This window comes from Girardinichthys multiradiatus, chromosome 7 (genome assembly GCF_021462225.1).
Source record: "Girardinichthys multiradiatus isolate DD_20200921_A chromosome 7, DD_fGirMul_XY1, whole genome shotgun sequence".
Classification (NCBI taxonomy): domain Eukaryota; kingdom Metazoa; phylum Chordata; class Actinopteri; order Cyprinodontiformes; family Goodeidae; genus Girardinichthys; species Girardinichthys multiradiatus.
In genome coordinates this window covers 3,338,016-3,355,513 of record NC_061800.1, presented here as the reverse complement: position 1 = coordinate 3,355,513, position 17,498 = coordinate 3,338,016, and the positions used below count along the sequence as shown (strand labels likewise).

Sequence of the window (17,498 nt, the reverse complement as noted above, 5' to 3'; positions counted from 1 at the left end):
AGTGTTGGGTCTTGAGTCTCTCAAGGTTCTCTTCACAATATCCCACAGATTCTCTATGGGGTTCAGGTCAGGAGAGTTGGCAGGCCAATTGAGCAGTGATACCATGGTCAGTAAACCATTTACCAGTGGTTTTGGCACTGTGAGCAGGTGCCAGGTCGTGCTGAAAAACGAAATCTTCATCTCCAAAAAGCTTTTCAGCAGATGGAAGCATGAAGTGCTCCAAAATCTCCTGATAGCTAGCTGCATTGACCCTGCCCTTGATAAAACACAGTGGACCAACATCAGCAGCTGACACGGCACCCCAGACCATCACTGACTATGGGTACTTGACACTGGACTTCTGGCATTTTGGCATTTCCTTCTCCCCAGTCTTCCTCCAGACTCTGGCACCTTGATTTCTGAATGACATGCAGAATTTGCTTTCATCCGAAAAAAGTACTTTGGACCACTGAGCAACAGTCCAGTGCTGCTTCTCTGTAGCCCAGATCAGGCGCTTCTGCCGCTGTTTCTGGTTGAAAAGTGGCTTGACCTGGGGAATGCGGCACCTGTAGCCCATTTCCTGCACACGCCTGTGCACGGTGGCTCTGGATGTTTCTACTCCAGACTCAGTCCACTGCTTCCGCAGGTCCCCCAAGGTCTGGAATCGGCCCTTCTCCACAATCTTCCTCAGGGTCCGGTCACCTCTCGTTGTGCAGCGTTTTCTGCCACACTTTTTCCTTCCCACAGACTTCCCACTGAGGTGCCTTGATACAGCACTCTGGGAACAGCCTATTCGTTCAGAAATTTCTTTCTGTGTCTTACCCTCTTGCTTGAGGGTGTCAATAGTGGCCTTCTGAACAGCAGTCAGGTCGGCAGTCTTACCCATGATTGGAGTTTTGAGTGATGAACCAGGCTGGGAATTTTAAAGGCCTCAGGAATCTTTTGCAGGTGTTTAGAGTTAACGCGTTGATTCAGATGATTAGGTTCATAGCTCGTTTAGAGACCCTTTTAATGATATGCTAATTTTGTGAGATAGGAATTTTGGGTTTTCATGAGCTGTATGCCAAAATCATCCGTATTAAGACAATAAAAGACCTGAAATATTTCAGTTAGTGTGCAATGAATCTAAAATATATGAATGTTAAATTTTCATCATGACATTATGGAAAATAATGAACTTTATCACAATATGCTAATATTTTGAGAAGGACCTGTACAAGTCCTGCACAGTGGTCAGAGGGATTTTAAGCCATTCTTCTTGCAGGATAGTGGCCAGGTCACTACGTGATACTGGTGGAGCAAAACGTTTCCTGACTCGCTCCTCCAAAACACCCCAAAGTGGCTTAATAGTATTTAGATCTGGTGACTGTGCAGGCCATGGGAGATGTTCAACTTCACTTTCATGTTCATCAAACCAATCTTTCACCAGTCTTGCTGTGTGTATTGGTGCATTGTCATCCTGATACACGGCACCGCCTTCAGGATACAATGTTTGAACCAATGGATGCACATGGTCCTCAAGAATGGTTCGGTAGTCCTTGGCAGTGACGCGCCCATCTAGCACAAGTACTGGGCCAAGGGAATGCCAACAATTTGTCCTCTTTTAAACTCTGGTATGTCACCCATAATGTTGTGTGCATTTCAATATTTTGAGCAAAACTGTGCTCTTACCCTGCTAATTGAACCTTCACACTCTGCTCTTACTGGTGCAATGTGCAATCAATGAAGACTGGCTACCAGGCTGGTCCAATTTAGCCATGAAACCTCCCAAATGAGGGAGGGCCTAAAATGACAGTTGTTTCAGTTTCATTGTCCAACCCCTGTACATTTGGTAATATAGTGTATCAAAACTGCATCAATTTAAAGCATCATTTGCTCTAAATAAGCTGCAAACATAAAAATAAATCAGTGCTCTTCTCTAGAACGTTTAAGGCTGTCTTGGCTTGAGGGTATGTTAGACACCCTTTAGCCAAGCTAACCTAATAGCTGTCAGATTAGCCTCTTTGCTGATTCACCAGACTGAAAGCATGCCAATCAACACCTATGCACAAGTAAGACTCACTATTTACAAATAGCTCAGATCTTCTTCTAGCGGCTCCCACTGAGATTATCCTTAGCAGATCTCCTGCCTCTATCTCACCTTTTCCCCACCATGCTCCTCTGTCAAACTAGCTCTGAGCATATCCTCCTTCACTACATCCAAGGTCATCTGCCTGCTCCTCAGCAGGTCCACATCATACATCCTTAAGACAAATACGTCCGATTATCCCTCACCTGCACAACATTTATAAGCAGTTTACATAAAGGTAGAAAGATGCAGAACATACAGGCTTAACAATCCACTTCTGCTTGGAGCCACCATCTTCCCAGGCTTTACGGAGCAGCTTAATATCCTGAGGAAGGATGAACGTCCGTGGGAAAAAGTTAAACTCCTGTTTGCCGAAGCGAAGCTGCATCTTGGACAGGTTCCTCCAAAGCCTGTCTTTCCTGCCAATTTGAAAGGTTCCTGGAAAGTGGTTCAACTACAAAGATAGATAAGCCACAGTAAGTCTGGAGTCTGCTGGGACATCATCTGGATGTCTGCAGGGACTCACCTTCTGGTGCTCCCCAATCGCCTTAAAGCCAGGGGACTTCATATGATGTCCCCAGCAGCCTACCCAGTCGTAGCTTTCTGCATGGCAACACATGTCAATCACACAGGTTCACAACACTGATTTCCAGCTCAGTTTGTGTATGGAACTGTCCAAGTCTACAGGTAATAACTAACATCACTTCGAACCCTGGTGTTAGAAACTGTTGGACCAGAAACGATCTGCTACATTGAGATGAGACACTTAATACTGACAATGATGGATCAAACATTATAACCAGTCAAAACACATGTTGGGAGGAGGGACGATGTGATAAACAATCAGTTTAGAGAGCATAAAGTTTAGCAGAAAAGCCTGAAGTGTTTCATATTTTGGTGTGAGATTACTCACTCTTGGTGGCTTTGAAGTGGGACCTGGCGATGGTGTGCTTGACAATGTTGGGAGTAACGGTGCTCATCTTCCATTTCAGCAGCCGTCTTTGTTCAGCAGGTAGTAGCTCCACTGCAGAACACACAACATAAGATCAGCTGGTAAAGATCAACTATTTGCTTTAAACAACATAGGAGTCACTTCTGACCTTTCTCATTGGCTGTGCTGAAGTAGAGTGTGGGGGGCATGAGTGGAAACAAACTGGGGACAAGTGCTGGGCACTCTTCTCGATCATCCTCTCCCCCCAATATCATTGGCTCCTCAACACTAAACAGGAAGGGATAGGAAGAGACATCAGAAGAGTTTAACAGGTTGATGATTTGCAGATTTGGTCTGACATCTCCTCACTGTTAAAAAATTGTTTTAAAAAACCCAGCCATAATAAATACCGCTGAATGAAAACACTGAATGAAAGATAATGAAAAGGAAAAATGGGACTCACAGATCAATTCTGACTTTGCAGGAGTGCTGAGAGACATTCACAATACAGTCACTAATCGGCCTTCACACTCACATGAACTTGAGTATAAGGTTCCACCCTTAACAGCAATAACAGCTTCACCTCTTCTAGGAGGAGAATCCATAGGGTGGACAGTGGAGGGTGCTAAGGGGATTTTTTCTTCCAGAAGCACATTTGTGAGGTCAGACAACGATGTTGGATGAGATGACCTGGCAAACCCTCTTCTCTCTAATTCATCCTAAATAAGTTATGTCAGGGTGTAAAAGACCAGGCTCTGTAAAAGACCAGCCAAGTTCTTCCACATCAAACTTATCCATGTCTTGACGGACCTTGATTTGCAAACTTGTATGCAGCCATGCTGCAATAGGAAGGGGCCATCCCAAACTGTTCCTACAGAACCAGAAGCATAACATTGTCCAAAATGTCTTGGTTTGCTGAAACATTAAGAGTTCCTTTCATTGGAACTAAAGGCCTGAACTGATCTGCTTTAGGACACCACTTCTCCAAACTCCAAAGCTAGAAACAGGGAAGTCGGGGAAGTTTCCTGGCAACTGCCAAACCCAGACTTCTTAATAGAATTGCCAGACAGGGAGAGAACATATATCACTTTGTAGAGCACATCTCCCCTGCTCTAGAGCCCAGTAGTGACTTGCTTTACACCACTGCACCTGACACTCTGCATTGCTTTTAGAGGTGTAAGGCTTAGATGTAGCTGCACTGCCATGGAAACCGATTCCATGAAGCTCTCTACACTCTGTTCAATATGTTTAAATGTATGTTAAAATACTACAACAGCTGACTGTGGAATGCTTAGTAGCAAGGCAATTTCAGATCTGGTCTTACCGCACAGGAGGCTGTTCTATTCTGGTACCAGGCTGGAATTCATCAAGCTCCCAAGAGCGATCCATCCATTCACAAATGTCTGTAGAAGCTGTCTGCTTACCTTGATTCTAGATATGGATTAGAACTCCATGGCCTTCCTTACTACAGGTCCTTCTCAAAATATTAGCATATTGTGATAAAGTTCATTATTTTCCATAATGGCATGATGAAAATTTAACATTCATATATTTTAGATTCATTGCACACTAACTGAAATATGTCAGGTCTTTTATTGTCTTAATATGGATGATTTTGGCATACAGCTCATGAAAACCCAAAACTCCTATCTCACAAAATTAGCATATCATGAAAAGGGTCTCTAAACGAGCTATGAACCTAATGATCTGAATCAACGAGTTAACTCTAAACACCTGCAAAAGATTCCTGAGACCTTTAAAACTCCCAGCCTGGTTCATCACTCAAAACCCCAATCATGGGTAAGACTGCCGACCTGACTGCTGTCCAGAAGGCCACTATTGACACCCTCAAGCAAGAGGGTAAGACACAGAAATAAATTTCTGAACGAATAGGCTGTTCCCAGAGTGCTGTATCAAGGCACCTCAGTGGGAAGGAAAAACTGTAGCAGAAAACGCTGCACAACAAGAAGAGGTGACCGGACCCTGAGGAAGATTGTGGAGAAGGGCCGATTCCACACCTTGGGGGACCTGCGGAAGCAGTGGACTGAGTCTGGAGTAGAAACATCCAGAGCCACCGTGCACAGGCGTGTGCAGGAAATGGTCTACAGGTGCCGTATTCCCCAGGTCAAGCCACTTTTGAACCAGAAACAGCGGCAGAAGCGCCTGACCTGGGCTACAGAGAAGCAGCACTGGACTGTTGCTCAGTGGTCCAAAGTACTTTTTTTGGATGAAAGCAAATTCTGCATGTCATTCGGAAATCAAGGTGCCAGAGTCTGGAGGAAGACTGGGGAGAAGGAAATGCCAAAATGCCAGAAGTCCAGTGTCAAGTACCCACAGTCAGTGATGGTCTGGTTGCTGTGTCAGCTGCTGGTGTTGGTCCACTGTGTTTTATCAAGGGCAGGGTCAATGCAGCTAGCTATCAGGAGATTTTGGAGCACTTCATGCTTCCATCTGCTGAAAAGCTTTATGGAGATGAAGATTTCATTTTTCAGCACGACCTGGCACCTGCTCACAGTGCCAAAACCACTGGTAAATGGTTTACTGACCATGGTATCACTGTGCTCAATTGGCCTGCCAACTCTCCTGACCTGAACCCCATAGAGAATCTGTGGGATATTGTGAAGAGAACGTTGAGAGACTCAAGACCCAACACTCTGGATGAGCTAAAGGCCGCTATCGAAGCATCCTGGGCCTCCATAAGACCTCAGCAGTTCCACAGGCTGATTGCCTCCATGCCACGCCGCATTGAAGCAGTCATTTCTGCCAAAGGATTCCCGACCAAGTATTGAGTGCATAACTGTACATGATTATTTGAAGGTTGACGTTTTTTGTATTAAAAACACTTTTCTTTAATTGGTCGGATGAAATATGCTAATTTTGTGAGATAGGAATTTTGGGTTTTCATGAGCTGTATGCCACAATCATCCGTATTAAGACAATAAAATACCTGAATTATTTCAGTTAGTGTGCAATGAATCTAAAATATATGAATGTTAAATTTTCATCATTACATTATGGGAAATAATGAACTTTATCACAATATGCTAATATTTTGAGAAGGACCTGTAGTTGGTGGCAGTAACGCACCAAATAGCTGTTTGCCAACCGCCAAAAACCCAAGAAGAAGATAAAGATTTATTGTAATGTTAATAATTTTTTTGTACATGTGCTTGAATGACAAACCCTCCATAGCATCAGCTCTAGACCCACGCTTCAAGACCGTGCCTCTTCTATCTGATGGTGAGCATGATGAAATCTTTAGATTTCATAATTTATCCCGTTGATAAATCATGTAGATTTATCAACGGGACCATAAACAGTAGAGATTGTAATTAAAAAAGCAAACCACAACCTGAGCAGGTTAAAGTAATGCAGTCTGTGACATTTAACTAACACTATCTGGAATCAGGCCCATTTCATCGACATCACTAAGTTATTGAGTACTTCTACTTGTTACTAAATTTAAAACAATATCAAAAATTGTGCCTTAAACAATAGAAATCTAATTGAATCATGAGGTTCTCAACATTCCCAGCCCTAACCGTGACCCTGGAAGTGGCTGGAACATCTGGATTCTATTATCTGGATGGTTGATCCAGAACTTCTGGCAATATAGTTATAACAGACTAGAGTTATTGTTAGGCAATCGCCATCACTCATGATGATTACATTTCTGTTTTCATTTCATAAAGTACACCTGAGAATTACTGCTTTAAGTTTTCTGGAATATTATCATACTCCCGCTGTGGAAGGAATACTAAATAGCAAGTTTGTGTCACAGAAGAATGGAGGACATGAGACCAAATCCAACAAAAACCAGCAAATCAGAGACTTATGTTGTACCACACTGTTCTTTAGTTTGAAAATGTTTTAAAATATAGTTTATTTCCATATTTGTAGATTTTCAGTGATCCAGAAAGACAGTGATGACACTCAGAGCTTTCTGCAACCAAACATCTGATCAGAGCGGTCATCCTGTTTAAAAATCCCTCAATGGACTGTTTCATATAAAAACTATAGTAAAACTATAGGATACTGTACAGCAGAAGTTTACATCACAAATGTAAATGTCTTGTGTAGATTTATCAACGGGACCATAAACAGTAGAGATTGTAATTAAAAAAGCAAACCACAACCCGAGCAGGTTAAAGTAATGCATTCTGTGACATTTAACTAACACTATCTGGAATCAGGTCACCGATTCATTTTGTAACACAAGGTGCTCTGCATGTCTGAAACATGATGCCGCGAAGGATTAGGTGCCAGAGACCTTTCACACACAAAGCAAAGGAGATTGACTGACTGAACAGCAGTTCTAATCTGACTGTTCAGTCATTTAGTGATGGATCAATACTGACAAAACCTTATGTTCTTTAAAAACAGCAGTCTTTAACATCATCCAAACATTCGGTCAACAGCTCAAACATACTCACATGACAGTCATGTGGGAGCTTTCCAGACTTCGGTTAAACGTCTTCCACCTCTGACAGGGTCACTTTGGATTTACAAACAGATCTCTAACCATATGGAATATAAACAGGTGTAGCTTTCAGGTGGAGATGTGGATGGTTCAGGTAGGGATGTCAGTGCATGCAAATGGACTTAGGAACAAAGCAGTTAGGGGGAAAAGGCAACAATGGTGCCCCCGATCTGAGTTGTTTTAGAAGAGAATCAGCTGCGAGTGTAACAGCACCCAACAATACAGTAGAGCTTTCCACCATGATCTGCTGCTTTCAGTCCTTCCAACAATAAACTGACAGAATAACAGAGACCAGGAGAGTCCACACCATCAGCTGGACAGATGTTTAAATGAGGGTCAAAAGGAGCAACCAGAAAGTGACCTTGGCTGGCTTGCTTTCAAATTGGAAGCAAGATTTTACACCAAAAGGAAGATGATTTTAATATTTTGTGTTTCTGAGACTAACAAAATAAACATGGTTTCTAAGGAAATAAAACCCTTTCTGAACTTGCAGGATGTGAAAAAAATGTTTGTGATTTTTGGATTTGTTATCAGGGATCAGCAGATTTCCAAGTTATTCATTCCTTTTAACTTTTTCCAGTGTTTGTTACATTAAAAGCAAAGTATTTTAATATGATAAATACATCCAGGTCTCAAGTCTTTCCTAGTCCCCAACTGGTTTTCTTATAGGATATTCATCATCTCTGACTTGCTATCCTGACCCTATTGAGAAAAATCATCTCCACAGGATGATGCTGCCACCAACTGTCAGATTTTGCCATGGGGGACGATGTATTCAAAATGATGTGCAGTGTAACACACTGTTTTACATGCAGGCAAACGGTTCAGTTCTGGTCTAATCTGAGCAGAGAACATTATTCTACATGTTTTCTGTGTCTCCTACATGGCTAATGGCAAACTGCAAAAAGGACTTTTTTATAAGTTTCTTTTTGCCACTCTTCCATCAAGGCCAGTTTTGTGGAGAGCATGACCAACAACTGTGAAGGACAAATTCACCCCCCTGAACTGTGGATCCATGCAGCTCCTCCAAAGTGCCCCTGGGCCTCTTTGGTTGCTTCTCTGATTAATGCTCTCCTTGTGTGGCTAGTCTCTTTAGATGGAGAACCATGTCTGTCTAGGTTTGCAGTCGGTCCATCCGCTCTCCATGTTCAGATGATGGGTTGAACAGAGCTCTGTGAAATGTTCAAAGCTTGGGATACTGTTTTAGAACCTAACACTGCTTTAAACTTCTCCACATCTTTCTCCCTGTCTGCTGTGTTCCTTGGTCTCCATGATAATCTCTGAGGTCTTCAGAGAACAGCTGCATTTAGACTGACTGACAATTACAAACTATTTACTGGCTGACATCTAAATGCAATTAGTGCACTGGATTATTTATGGGGATCAGAGTATAGGGGTTATAAAATAAATGCACACAACGTGTTATATTATAATATATAAATATTGTTGAAACCAAATAAATGTTTTTCTATAATTATCACTCCTTAACACTAAAGTTTGTGGCTGTAACCTGATAAAACATGAGAAGTTCAAGGAGTAAGAATACTTTAGCAAGGCACTGTTTGTAATGTCTACAGGGAGTTGAAGCTGAGACCAAGCAACGATCCATCTTGACATTGTGCTAGCAGTTGTCTTCTGTGATGCTTGCAGAAAACTCCAACGTGACTTCCCATAGTCTCAGAGAGCCAAAGCCAGAACTTCTCTGACTTCTCAGACGTTTTCTGTCTAACAGAAATAAGTCACACAGAGAACAACTAATACGGACTCCACGTAATGAGTTATATTTATAGCTACAGTACAGACCAAAAGTTTGGACACACCTTCTCATTCAGTTGTCTTTATTTTCATGACTATGAATATTGTAGCTTCACACTGAAGGCATCAAAACTATGAATTAACACATGTGGAATTATATACTGAACAAAAAAGTGTGAAACAAATGAAAATATGTCTCATATTCTAGGTTCTTCAAAGTAGCCACCTTTTGCTTTGATTACTGCTCTGCACACTCTTGGCATTCTGTTGATGAGCTTCAAGAGGTAGTCATCTGAAATGGTTTTCACTTCACAGGTGTGCCCTGTCAGGTTTATTAAGTGGGATTTCAAGCCTTATAAATGGGGTTGGGACCATCAGTTGTGTTGTGCAGGAGGTGGATACAGTACACAGCTGACAGTCTTACTGAATAGACTGTTAGAATTTGTATTATGCTAAGAACAAAGCAGCTAAGTAAAGAAAAACGAGTGGCCATCATTACTTTAAGAAATGAAGGTCAGTCAGTCTGAACAATTATGAAAACTTTGAAAGTGTCCCCAAGTGCAGTCGCAAAAACCATCAAGTGCTACAAAGAAACTGGCTCACATGAGGACCGCCCCAGGAAAAGAAGACCAAGACTCTGCTGCGGACGATACGTTCATCCGAGTCACCAGCCTCAGAAATCGCAGGTTAACAGCAGCTCAGATTAGAGAACAGGTCAATGACACAGAGTTCTAGCAGCAAACACAACTGTAGAACAACTGTTAAGAGGAGACTGTGTGAATCAGGCCTTCATGGTAAAATAGCTGCTAGGAAACCATTGCTGAGGACAGGCAACAAGCAGAAGAGACTTGTTTGGGCTATAGAACACAAGGAATGGACATTAGACCAGTGGAAATCTGTGCTTTGGTCTGATGAGTCGTAGTTTGAGATCTTTGGTTCCAACCACCGTGTCTTTGTGCGGCGCAGAAGAGGTGATCGGATGGACTCTATGACTGGTTCCCACCGTGAAGCATGGAGGAGGAGGTGTGATGGTGTGGGGGTCCTTTGCTGGTGACACTGTTGGGGATTTATTCAAACTTTAAGGCATACTGAACCAGCATGGCTGCCACAGCATCTTGCAGCGGCATGCTGTTCCATCCGGTTTGCGTTTAGTTGGACCATAATTTATTTTTCAACAGGACAATGACCCCAAACACACCTCCAGGCTGTGTTAGGGCTATTTGACCAAGAAGAAGAGTGATGTGGTGCTGCGCCAGATGACCTGGCCTCCACAGTCACCGGACCTGAACCCAATCGAGATGGTTTGGGGAGAGCTGGACCGCAGAGTGAAGGCAAAAGGGCCAACAAGTGCTAAGCATCTCTGGGAACTCCTTCAAGACTGTTGGAAAACCATTTCAGGTGACTGCCTCTTGAAGCTCATCAACAGAATGCCAAGAGTGTGTGTAGCAGTAATCAAAGCAAAAGGTGGATACTTTGAAGAACCTAGAATATAAGACGTATTTTCAGTTGTTTCACACATTTTTGTTCAGTATATAATTCCGCATGTGTTGATTTATAGTTTTGATGCCTTCAGTGTGAAGCTACAATATTCATACTCATGAAAAATAAAGAAAACTCTTTGAATGAGAAGGTGTGTCCAAACTTTTGGTCTGTACTGTAGCTATAAATATAACTCATTATGTGGAGTCCGTATTAGTTGGTCTCTGTGTGACTTGTTTCTGTCAGACAGAAAACGTCTGAGAAGTCAGATAAGTTCTGGCTTTGGCTCTCTGAGACTACTGGAAGTCACTTTGGGGTTTTCTGTACTGTATGTCTGTAACACTTAAAACTAAAGCAAAAAAGAAAGAAATAACCTGGTGCATTTTATCTTTACTGGTAGTAAAATAAAAACAGCTTTTATTAGAGGTGCTTTCACCACTGGTTCAATGCATTGTAACTCAGGTTTTGAAATGCTTTCTGAAATTGAACAATATCCTAAAGGGAACAATGTGTGTGTGTGTGTGTGTTACCTAGAGAGGTAAGGGATTGATGCATCAGAAGAAGAACGAACAATGGAATAACTTTCTGAATCATCTGAAAACAGTAATAAACAGAGACAGATTTATTGTGCCATATATCCTTACTGTCCAAACAGAGTTCCAGATGAGCACAAAACAATCAGGATTTATTATCAGTTCTCTGTTTTATGTGCATTAATTAGTTTTCACATTGCTGAAAAATTGTAGGAAACTAAATGAATCATTTAGATTATTCCAGTAATCTGAGTGGAATCCATCAAGCAGTAGGCATGCAGTAGTGGCTGTTATTCCACCATGCTATTTTAATAACTCCTGATAAAAAGCTTTTATGATCTGAGTGAGCCAGAAAGCATTAAATATCTAAACAAGTCGTGTTGCAAATGCTCCCATCTTGTGTCAGAGCAGTTATAAAAGCTCATCCACTAAACCAACACTTCCACAAAAACACTGCTACTTGGTAAATACAATGATCAGGGGAATAAAATGTACATTTAATCATCTCACCATCATCACTGCAGGCATTTTCCAGCTCATCTGGAAGCTCCTCCTCCACTCCATCCACCTGCATCACACACTCCGAGCTGGAAAAACAAGCCAAGAGTGAAACACTGTAAAGGAAATGACACAGGGAAAAACAATGATTGAAAATCATTGATCACCCCATCAGCTGATCCTCTGTCACTGATGGAGATGAGGACAGACACTGAGTTGATGTGGTGGGTGGTTGGCCTTTCCTGGTGAGGTGTATGGCCGATATCTGATTGGTCACTGAGCCCACCAAAGCTCCTGCAGGACATGAAGCCACATCTGTCACAGGAGCAGAGTTGGGTAGGATGCATTAATGGGATGACCTGACGATTAAGTATCACAGAACTTACCCGCAAAACCTTTCTATGTTTTACTAGTTTTAAAACCGTTATCAAATAATCAAAAACATAGCTTCTTTACTTTATAAAAGCCGTTTTTAGAGTGAGGTTGTAGTTATTAACTCAGATCTGTAGATCGATCACTAATCTTTAATACTTGTTTTATGGTTATAACATTAAACACATACTGATTACCTTCATCAGCATGGAACTCTGTGGCCAGCAGCTGCTCACTGCCACAGAGCACAGCTGGCATGTTGATGCAGGAGGAGGAATGGAGACCTCTGCATGCAGACCGCCGGAGCGATGCTGCGTTCTCGGGCTTGCTGTTGGTAGCTGCAACCAGAACAGCTGGAGGACCACCTTTAACTAGCAGCTGATTGTTTAAAGACGTCCGTGTTGGACGACCATTTTGTGCCTGACTGCGTTTTATTGTGGTTTTAGCCAAATGGCTTCTCCGTGGAGTATTCGTCTGCCTCTTTGTGCTTCTTGTTTCTTCTTTTGTGCCATTGTGGCTAGAGATATTCTTCCACAACTTTGTTCCCTGATGTTTGAAAAGCTTAAGGCACTGGTGAGGCACTGGTGGTGAAGAGAAACAGTCTGGAGCCTTAGGCTGTGGAGACAAAACAGAAAAAGGCTCACTACAAATGTCATTTACAAAACATGAGACACAAACATACAGTGTCTTGCTGAAGTATTTATATATCTTAAACATTTTGTATTTTATTGGGATTTTAAGTGCTAGACCCGCTCAAAGGAACATGATATATGTAGGGCTGAGAAGATTCCTTAAATGATCCGAGCACACTGTGTTGTGCCCCAGGCGTGGGATGAAACATGGAGTGAACTGTACACAGAGAACAACAGACTGGTAAAACTCTGAGTCAGTGTTAATTTCAGGGCAGACCCAGAAAGGAGTCACAGCTGTTCACTCTTGCCCCTTTTCCACTGGCTCGTTATGCACTCCACAAATCTGTTCTTTATGGAAGAGTGACAAAAGGAAAGCTACCACTGAAAGGAAGTCATAAGAAGCTTCATTTAAATGTGTAACAAGCCATGTAGGGACACAGCACACATAAAAGAAGGTGCTCTACTCAGACCACACCACAGTTTAACTTTCTGGCCTACATGCAAAATGCCATGGTTAGCAGAAAAACTAAATGTGCCAGTGGCAGCATCATGCTATGGGAAAGATTTCCTTCATCAGGAACAAGAAAGTGGGTCAGAGTTCATAGATGGAACTAAGTGCATGGCATGTCTGGAAGAAAACCTGCTAGAGGCCGCAAAAAACCTGGAGGTGTTTCTGACATGATAAAATGTCTGAAAACTGTAGTTCTTCACTGAATTTTTGACGCAGTTTTCACTAATGTTTTCACAAACAAATTCAGATTCAGATTGTAATTAATTTCCTGGATAATAAACCTGTTTATACTCAGGTTGTTGCCATCATAAGACTGGTGCTCTGTTGTTTGAATAGCAGACCAAGATCAGAGGTAGAAAGGGACAAAAGGAGCACCACAAGCACCACTGGCTGGAGGAAATGGGTCACTGTATACATACTGCTTTGGCCTTAGTGCGGTAATTAAACCCACTCACCATCAGATGGGTGCTGCGCTGCTCAGTGGCATGTCCTTTGATGAATACGTCTCTGTAAATCCCCGGGGAAGACTCTAGTGTTACATCATCTGTTGAATTCTGCCCACTTTCTAATGCTGCTCTGTCTCCAGGCTGATAGGTTTGGACTTGTGAACAGCTCTCAGTGACTCCACTCAGCTGGAGTTCCTTAAATGTGGTGCTGTTAAAGGTTTCCTTTGGTTTTGATGGTGCCCGGTCCTGATTTGGTCTCTGAATTGCATTCAGCTGTTCTGGCTGGTTTACTAATTTCTCTGATGCAAAATGATGACTCCAGGTGTTTGAACTGTTTCCACCCCTTTTCTCCCACACAGGACAGGCAGATGACGACATGGATGAAACAACAGTAGATGACAGCAGTTTGTCTTGGTTGTTAGCCTTGGGGAGCTCCATGGGAGGGTGCCTGAATGACACTTTAAAGCCTGCACTTGAAACCAAGGCAGCAGTGGGGGGACTGTATGCCTTGGAACACGGCCTGAGATTCCCTCCACCCCAGGGCGATGACTGGTTGGTGGGCATGGCAGTGTTGCTGCAGATGTCCTGGGTATTGTCAGAATACAGATAAACGGTGAAGACTCCCTGCTCAGAGCACTTCTTCGGCAGGAAGGATTTAGAAATGTCAGCTCCAACTTGAAGTTCTTGATGAATCCTCACCAACAGCACTCATCATCGACTCAGGACAGCATGAGCTGATGATCCAAATCTTCTGGGGCTCAAGACAAATATCTCATCACACCAGATCTCACCAGATGGTTACAATCCAGATGCTGAAACTGACAACACAAGAAGCTGATACTCCAGTTGTTTTTTGTGATGTGCTGGTTGTCACTGGTTGCTCAGTAATTTTATAGAAGACCGTGAGGCACTTAACTGCACAGCTTCAGCCCTGAAACAATCCAAAATAAAAGAAAGTAGTTTGAAAGGCTCCAGATAAAATGCGCACATGGCCATAAGGCGAAGTAGTGTTACAGAATGAAGAAATCAGGGAATAAATAACTTGCACTGCAAAACAAATAGAAACTACAGGACAGTTAATACAGCAGGATCTGAGCTCCACTGCCCACTGTTTAACAATCTACCAATGAAAACAAATTAATGAACATTTTCTGGTTCCAGTGAAGACATAATACTTGTTTTGACTGCGCAGAAATCCTCATAGCATCCTCCTCGGTCCATCTGCATATCCTTCACTGCATCTGGGAACTTTTTCTGTTTTCATTCTTCGGTCCGCTCAACCTCTGCTTTCCCTCTGATTGGATCTTCAAACTACCCCTGTGATATACCCACCTATGATCTTATCTATGTCTCGTGTAATTTTTATCCGTCCCGATAAAAATCTTAAAATCTTCAGTTCTACTTTGTTTCTTTTAGCACCACCAACTCCAAACCATGTTGTGTACCCTTCCCGCAGCGCTCCTTCTGACAGATCACCCCTGACACTCGGCTCTTCCCTTCTCTCCTGTCTTTTGTTGTTGGATGGTTGAGCCCAGATTCAAACATCTATGTTCCGATCTACCTTGTTACGCCGCTCCTCATTCCTGCAGACCTCTCTCTTCTCTTTCAGCTCAGTTGTCACCGACTCTTCCAGGGAGAGAACACTCCCATGTGCGTGCTCACCGCTAGCTATAGATTAGCTCATAAACAACCTTTTATCACGTGAAAATAATATTAACCCCGGGTCAGGGAGGCTTTACTTCTCAATAATAACCCTGTTACTAAATTAGGAAGACGACTCAACCACTGAGCCATTATCTGTTAATAGAGCAGTCTTCATATCTGCGTGCATTTACTGTTTCACCGGGAAGTTAGCTTAGTAGCAATCTAACCGTCAAGAGATTACACTTATCGCTCGGCATCTCCGACATGAAAAACAAACCCCTTACTTACCGACTTCATCTCCAGCGATGTGCCAAGCATTTTCATTCGTTTTTTTGACACGAAGTAATTAGCAGGAATTTGCTAAACAACAGAAAAGAGCTGTAGGCGCAGAGCAAGAGTAGGACCGCAGCCAAAGATCGTTTATTGAGTCAAAAACGCTCATTCTTCTTCTAAGCCGTTTGTAGATGTTATAATACTGCCACCCACAGTTAGAGAATGGCAACTAGGATCAACTAAACTAAACTAAACTAAAATAAAATAGTCAGTGCATATTTTGGTTATTGAATCTTATCAGAAATCAGGAATGAAAAACACACATTAAAAAAACCACTGGGTATTTGATTTTGCTTTAAAAATGCAAAGTATTAAATTCAAATAAAAGCCGTGTTTCGTTTTTGTTGCCAAAATCTTTTTGCATTTGACAGGTTTTATTTAATATAACATAAACACTATAATCTCAGAAAAAAAAAAAAATACCCCTCTATTCATATTTATAAGCACGCAACTGATTCTACAACCATTATATATTGTAACTCTTTGAAGTGCTGTTTCTTCTCCACACCTTGGCTTTTCTCAGGAATGTGTGATGCAAGTAAAGCTGGTTTTTTAAAACTGGGTAAATGCAGAACACATTTGTCTGTCACTATGTACAGAAACACAAATCAGACAGAGCTTAGAGAAAACTACTTAGTGTACATGTTGTTTATTATCATTTGTTAAAGCATTAGTCAGAATCAAATGTAATTACAGTATAAATATAAGTGACTACATATTCGAACACAATTCTGACCCTTTTTTGCCACCAGGCAATACTTCATATCTCTGTTAAACATGCAGAAAATCTCACAATGCTTCAACGAGAAAAGACATTCTGTCAAAGGAGGTGCATTTTTCCCATCTTACCTATGGTCGTTATCAGCCATAAGAATAATTATTATTATTTGACCCTCCTGCCTCCCTGTAGTATATGAAATCCTCCAGTTCTCAGATACATGTGAGTTTTTTTTTTCAGTCCCACTTCACGTCAGTGTTGATTGTTTTTTATACACTGTGTGACATGAAATCATTAGTTTTGAACATCAACCATTTTACTTGGTTAAATTTAGGTCATAATTCACAGCATACAATGTGTTAGTTTGCATTACAATGTTTTTAAGTTTTAGAAATTGGTCATAACTAAGATGAACATTTGCTGTAACTGAGCTGTTCAAACAAGTTACTATAATTCAAGGAATTAACATAATATTGTCATTACACACTGTGATAGTCTATTGGTGTCAGGATATAGTGAACTGATGCTCTACATCTTCTGTTATGTTTACCTCACTCATTAACCCAAAATACAAACTCACATCACATATAATCATAACTTGCCTATTTTTTGGGTGATCAAATGTCCGGTTTTAATTGCTTCTTCACCGTTTGATTATGTAGCTTATTACAATAAAAAACGATGACAAGAGTGATGTTTCAAGAGATTTTTTTGGCAGCTGAGTTAAATATTTCCAATATTTGAAATGAGATTGCTTGTTGAATAACGTCGTCAAAAATTGTGAATAAAGACAGCTTTTGGAGTTTTCTATTCATATAGAGAACACATTTTATTTAAATTCAAAGTTAACCTTTAAACTCAACCTTAATTACCTCAAGGCAGAGCTTCCTCTGTTTGAAGTCACCCTACTTATCATTCTTTATTCTCCCGTACACACAGCAGGAGGAGTTCTCATCAGGAGTACTGTAGAATAACCACATAATTTCCCTTTGATGTGTGAAATGAATGCGTCACATCTTATCATTCTATAGTTATTCACACACACAAACAAAACGGGGAAAAATCAGCAACTATGAGCACACATTGAAAACCAACAGGTGACAGCCATAAAAAAGCCGA

The 17,498-nt window shown here is 41.6% G+C and overlaps 1 protein-coding gene across 3 annotated transcripts in view; it reads right to left on the bottom strand.

The window, feature by feature from the left end:
* ttll4 (tubulin tyrosine ligase-like family, member 4) overlaps positions 1-15,772 on the bottom strand; it is a 32,566-nt gene extending 16,794 nt beyond the window's left edge. The window contains exons 1-10 of one of the 3 annotated variants that reach the window (XM_047370494.1): positions 15,617-15,772; positions 13,694-14,615; positions 12,293-12,710; positions 11,891-12,017; positions 11,736-11,812; positions 11,223-11,286; positions 3,148-3,266; positions 2,961-3,071; positions 2,574-2,650; positions 2,307-2,501 (exon numbers count right to left, since the gene is read on the bottom strand). In XM_047370494.1, the coding sequence (XP_047226450.1) occupies positions 2,307-2,501; positions 2,574-2,650; positions 2,961-3,071; positions 3,148-3,266; positions 11,223-11,286; positions 11,736-11,812; positions 11,891-12,017; positions 12,293-12,710; positions 13,694-14,248 (1,743 nt within the window). In that variant the 5' untranslated portion in view covers positions 14,249-14,615; positions 15,617-15,772. Of the gene's footprint in view, positions 1-2,306; positions 2,502-2,573; positions 2,651-2,960; positions 3,072-3,147; positions 3,267-7,411; positions 9,137-11,222; positions 11,287-11,735; positions 11,813-11,890; positions 12,039-12,292; positions 12,711-13,693; positions 14,616-15,616 lie in introns of those variants that run through there. The other 2 variants (XM_047370493.1, XM_047370495.1) reach the window with 2 other exon arrangements.
* Positions 15,773-17,498: the final 1,726 nt, after the last annotated feature.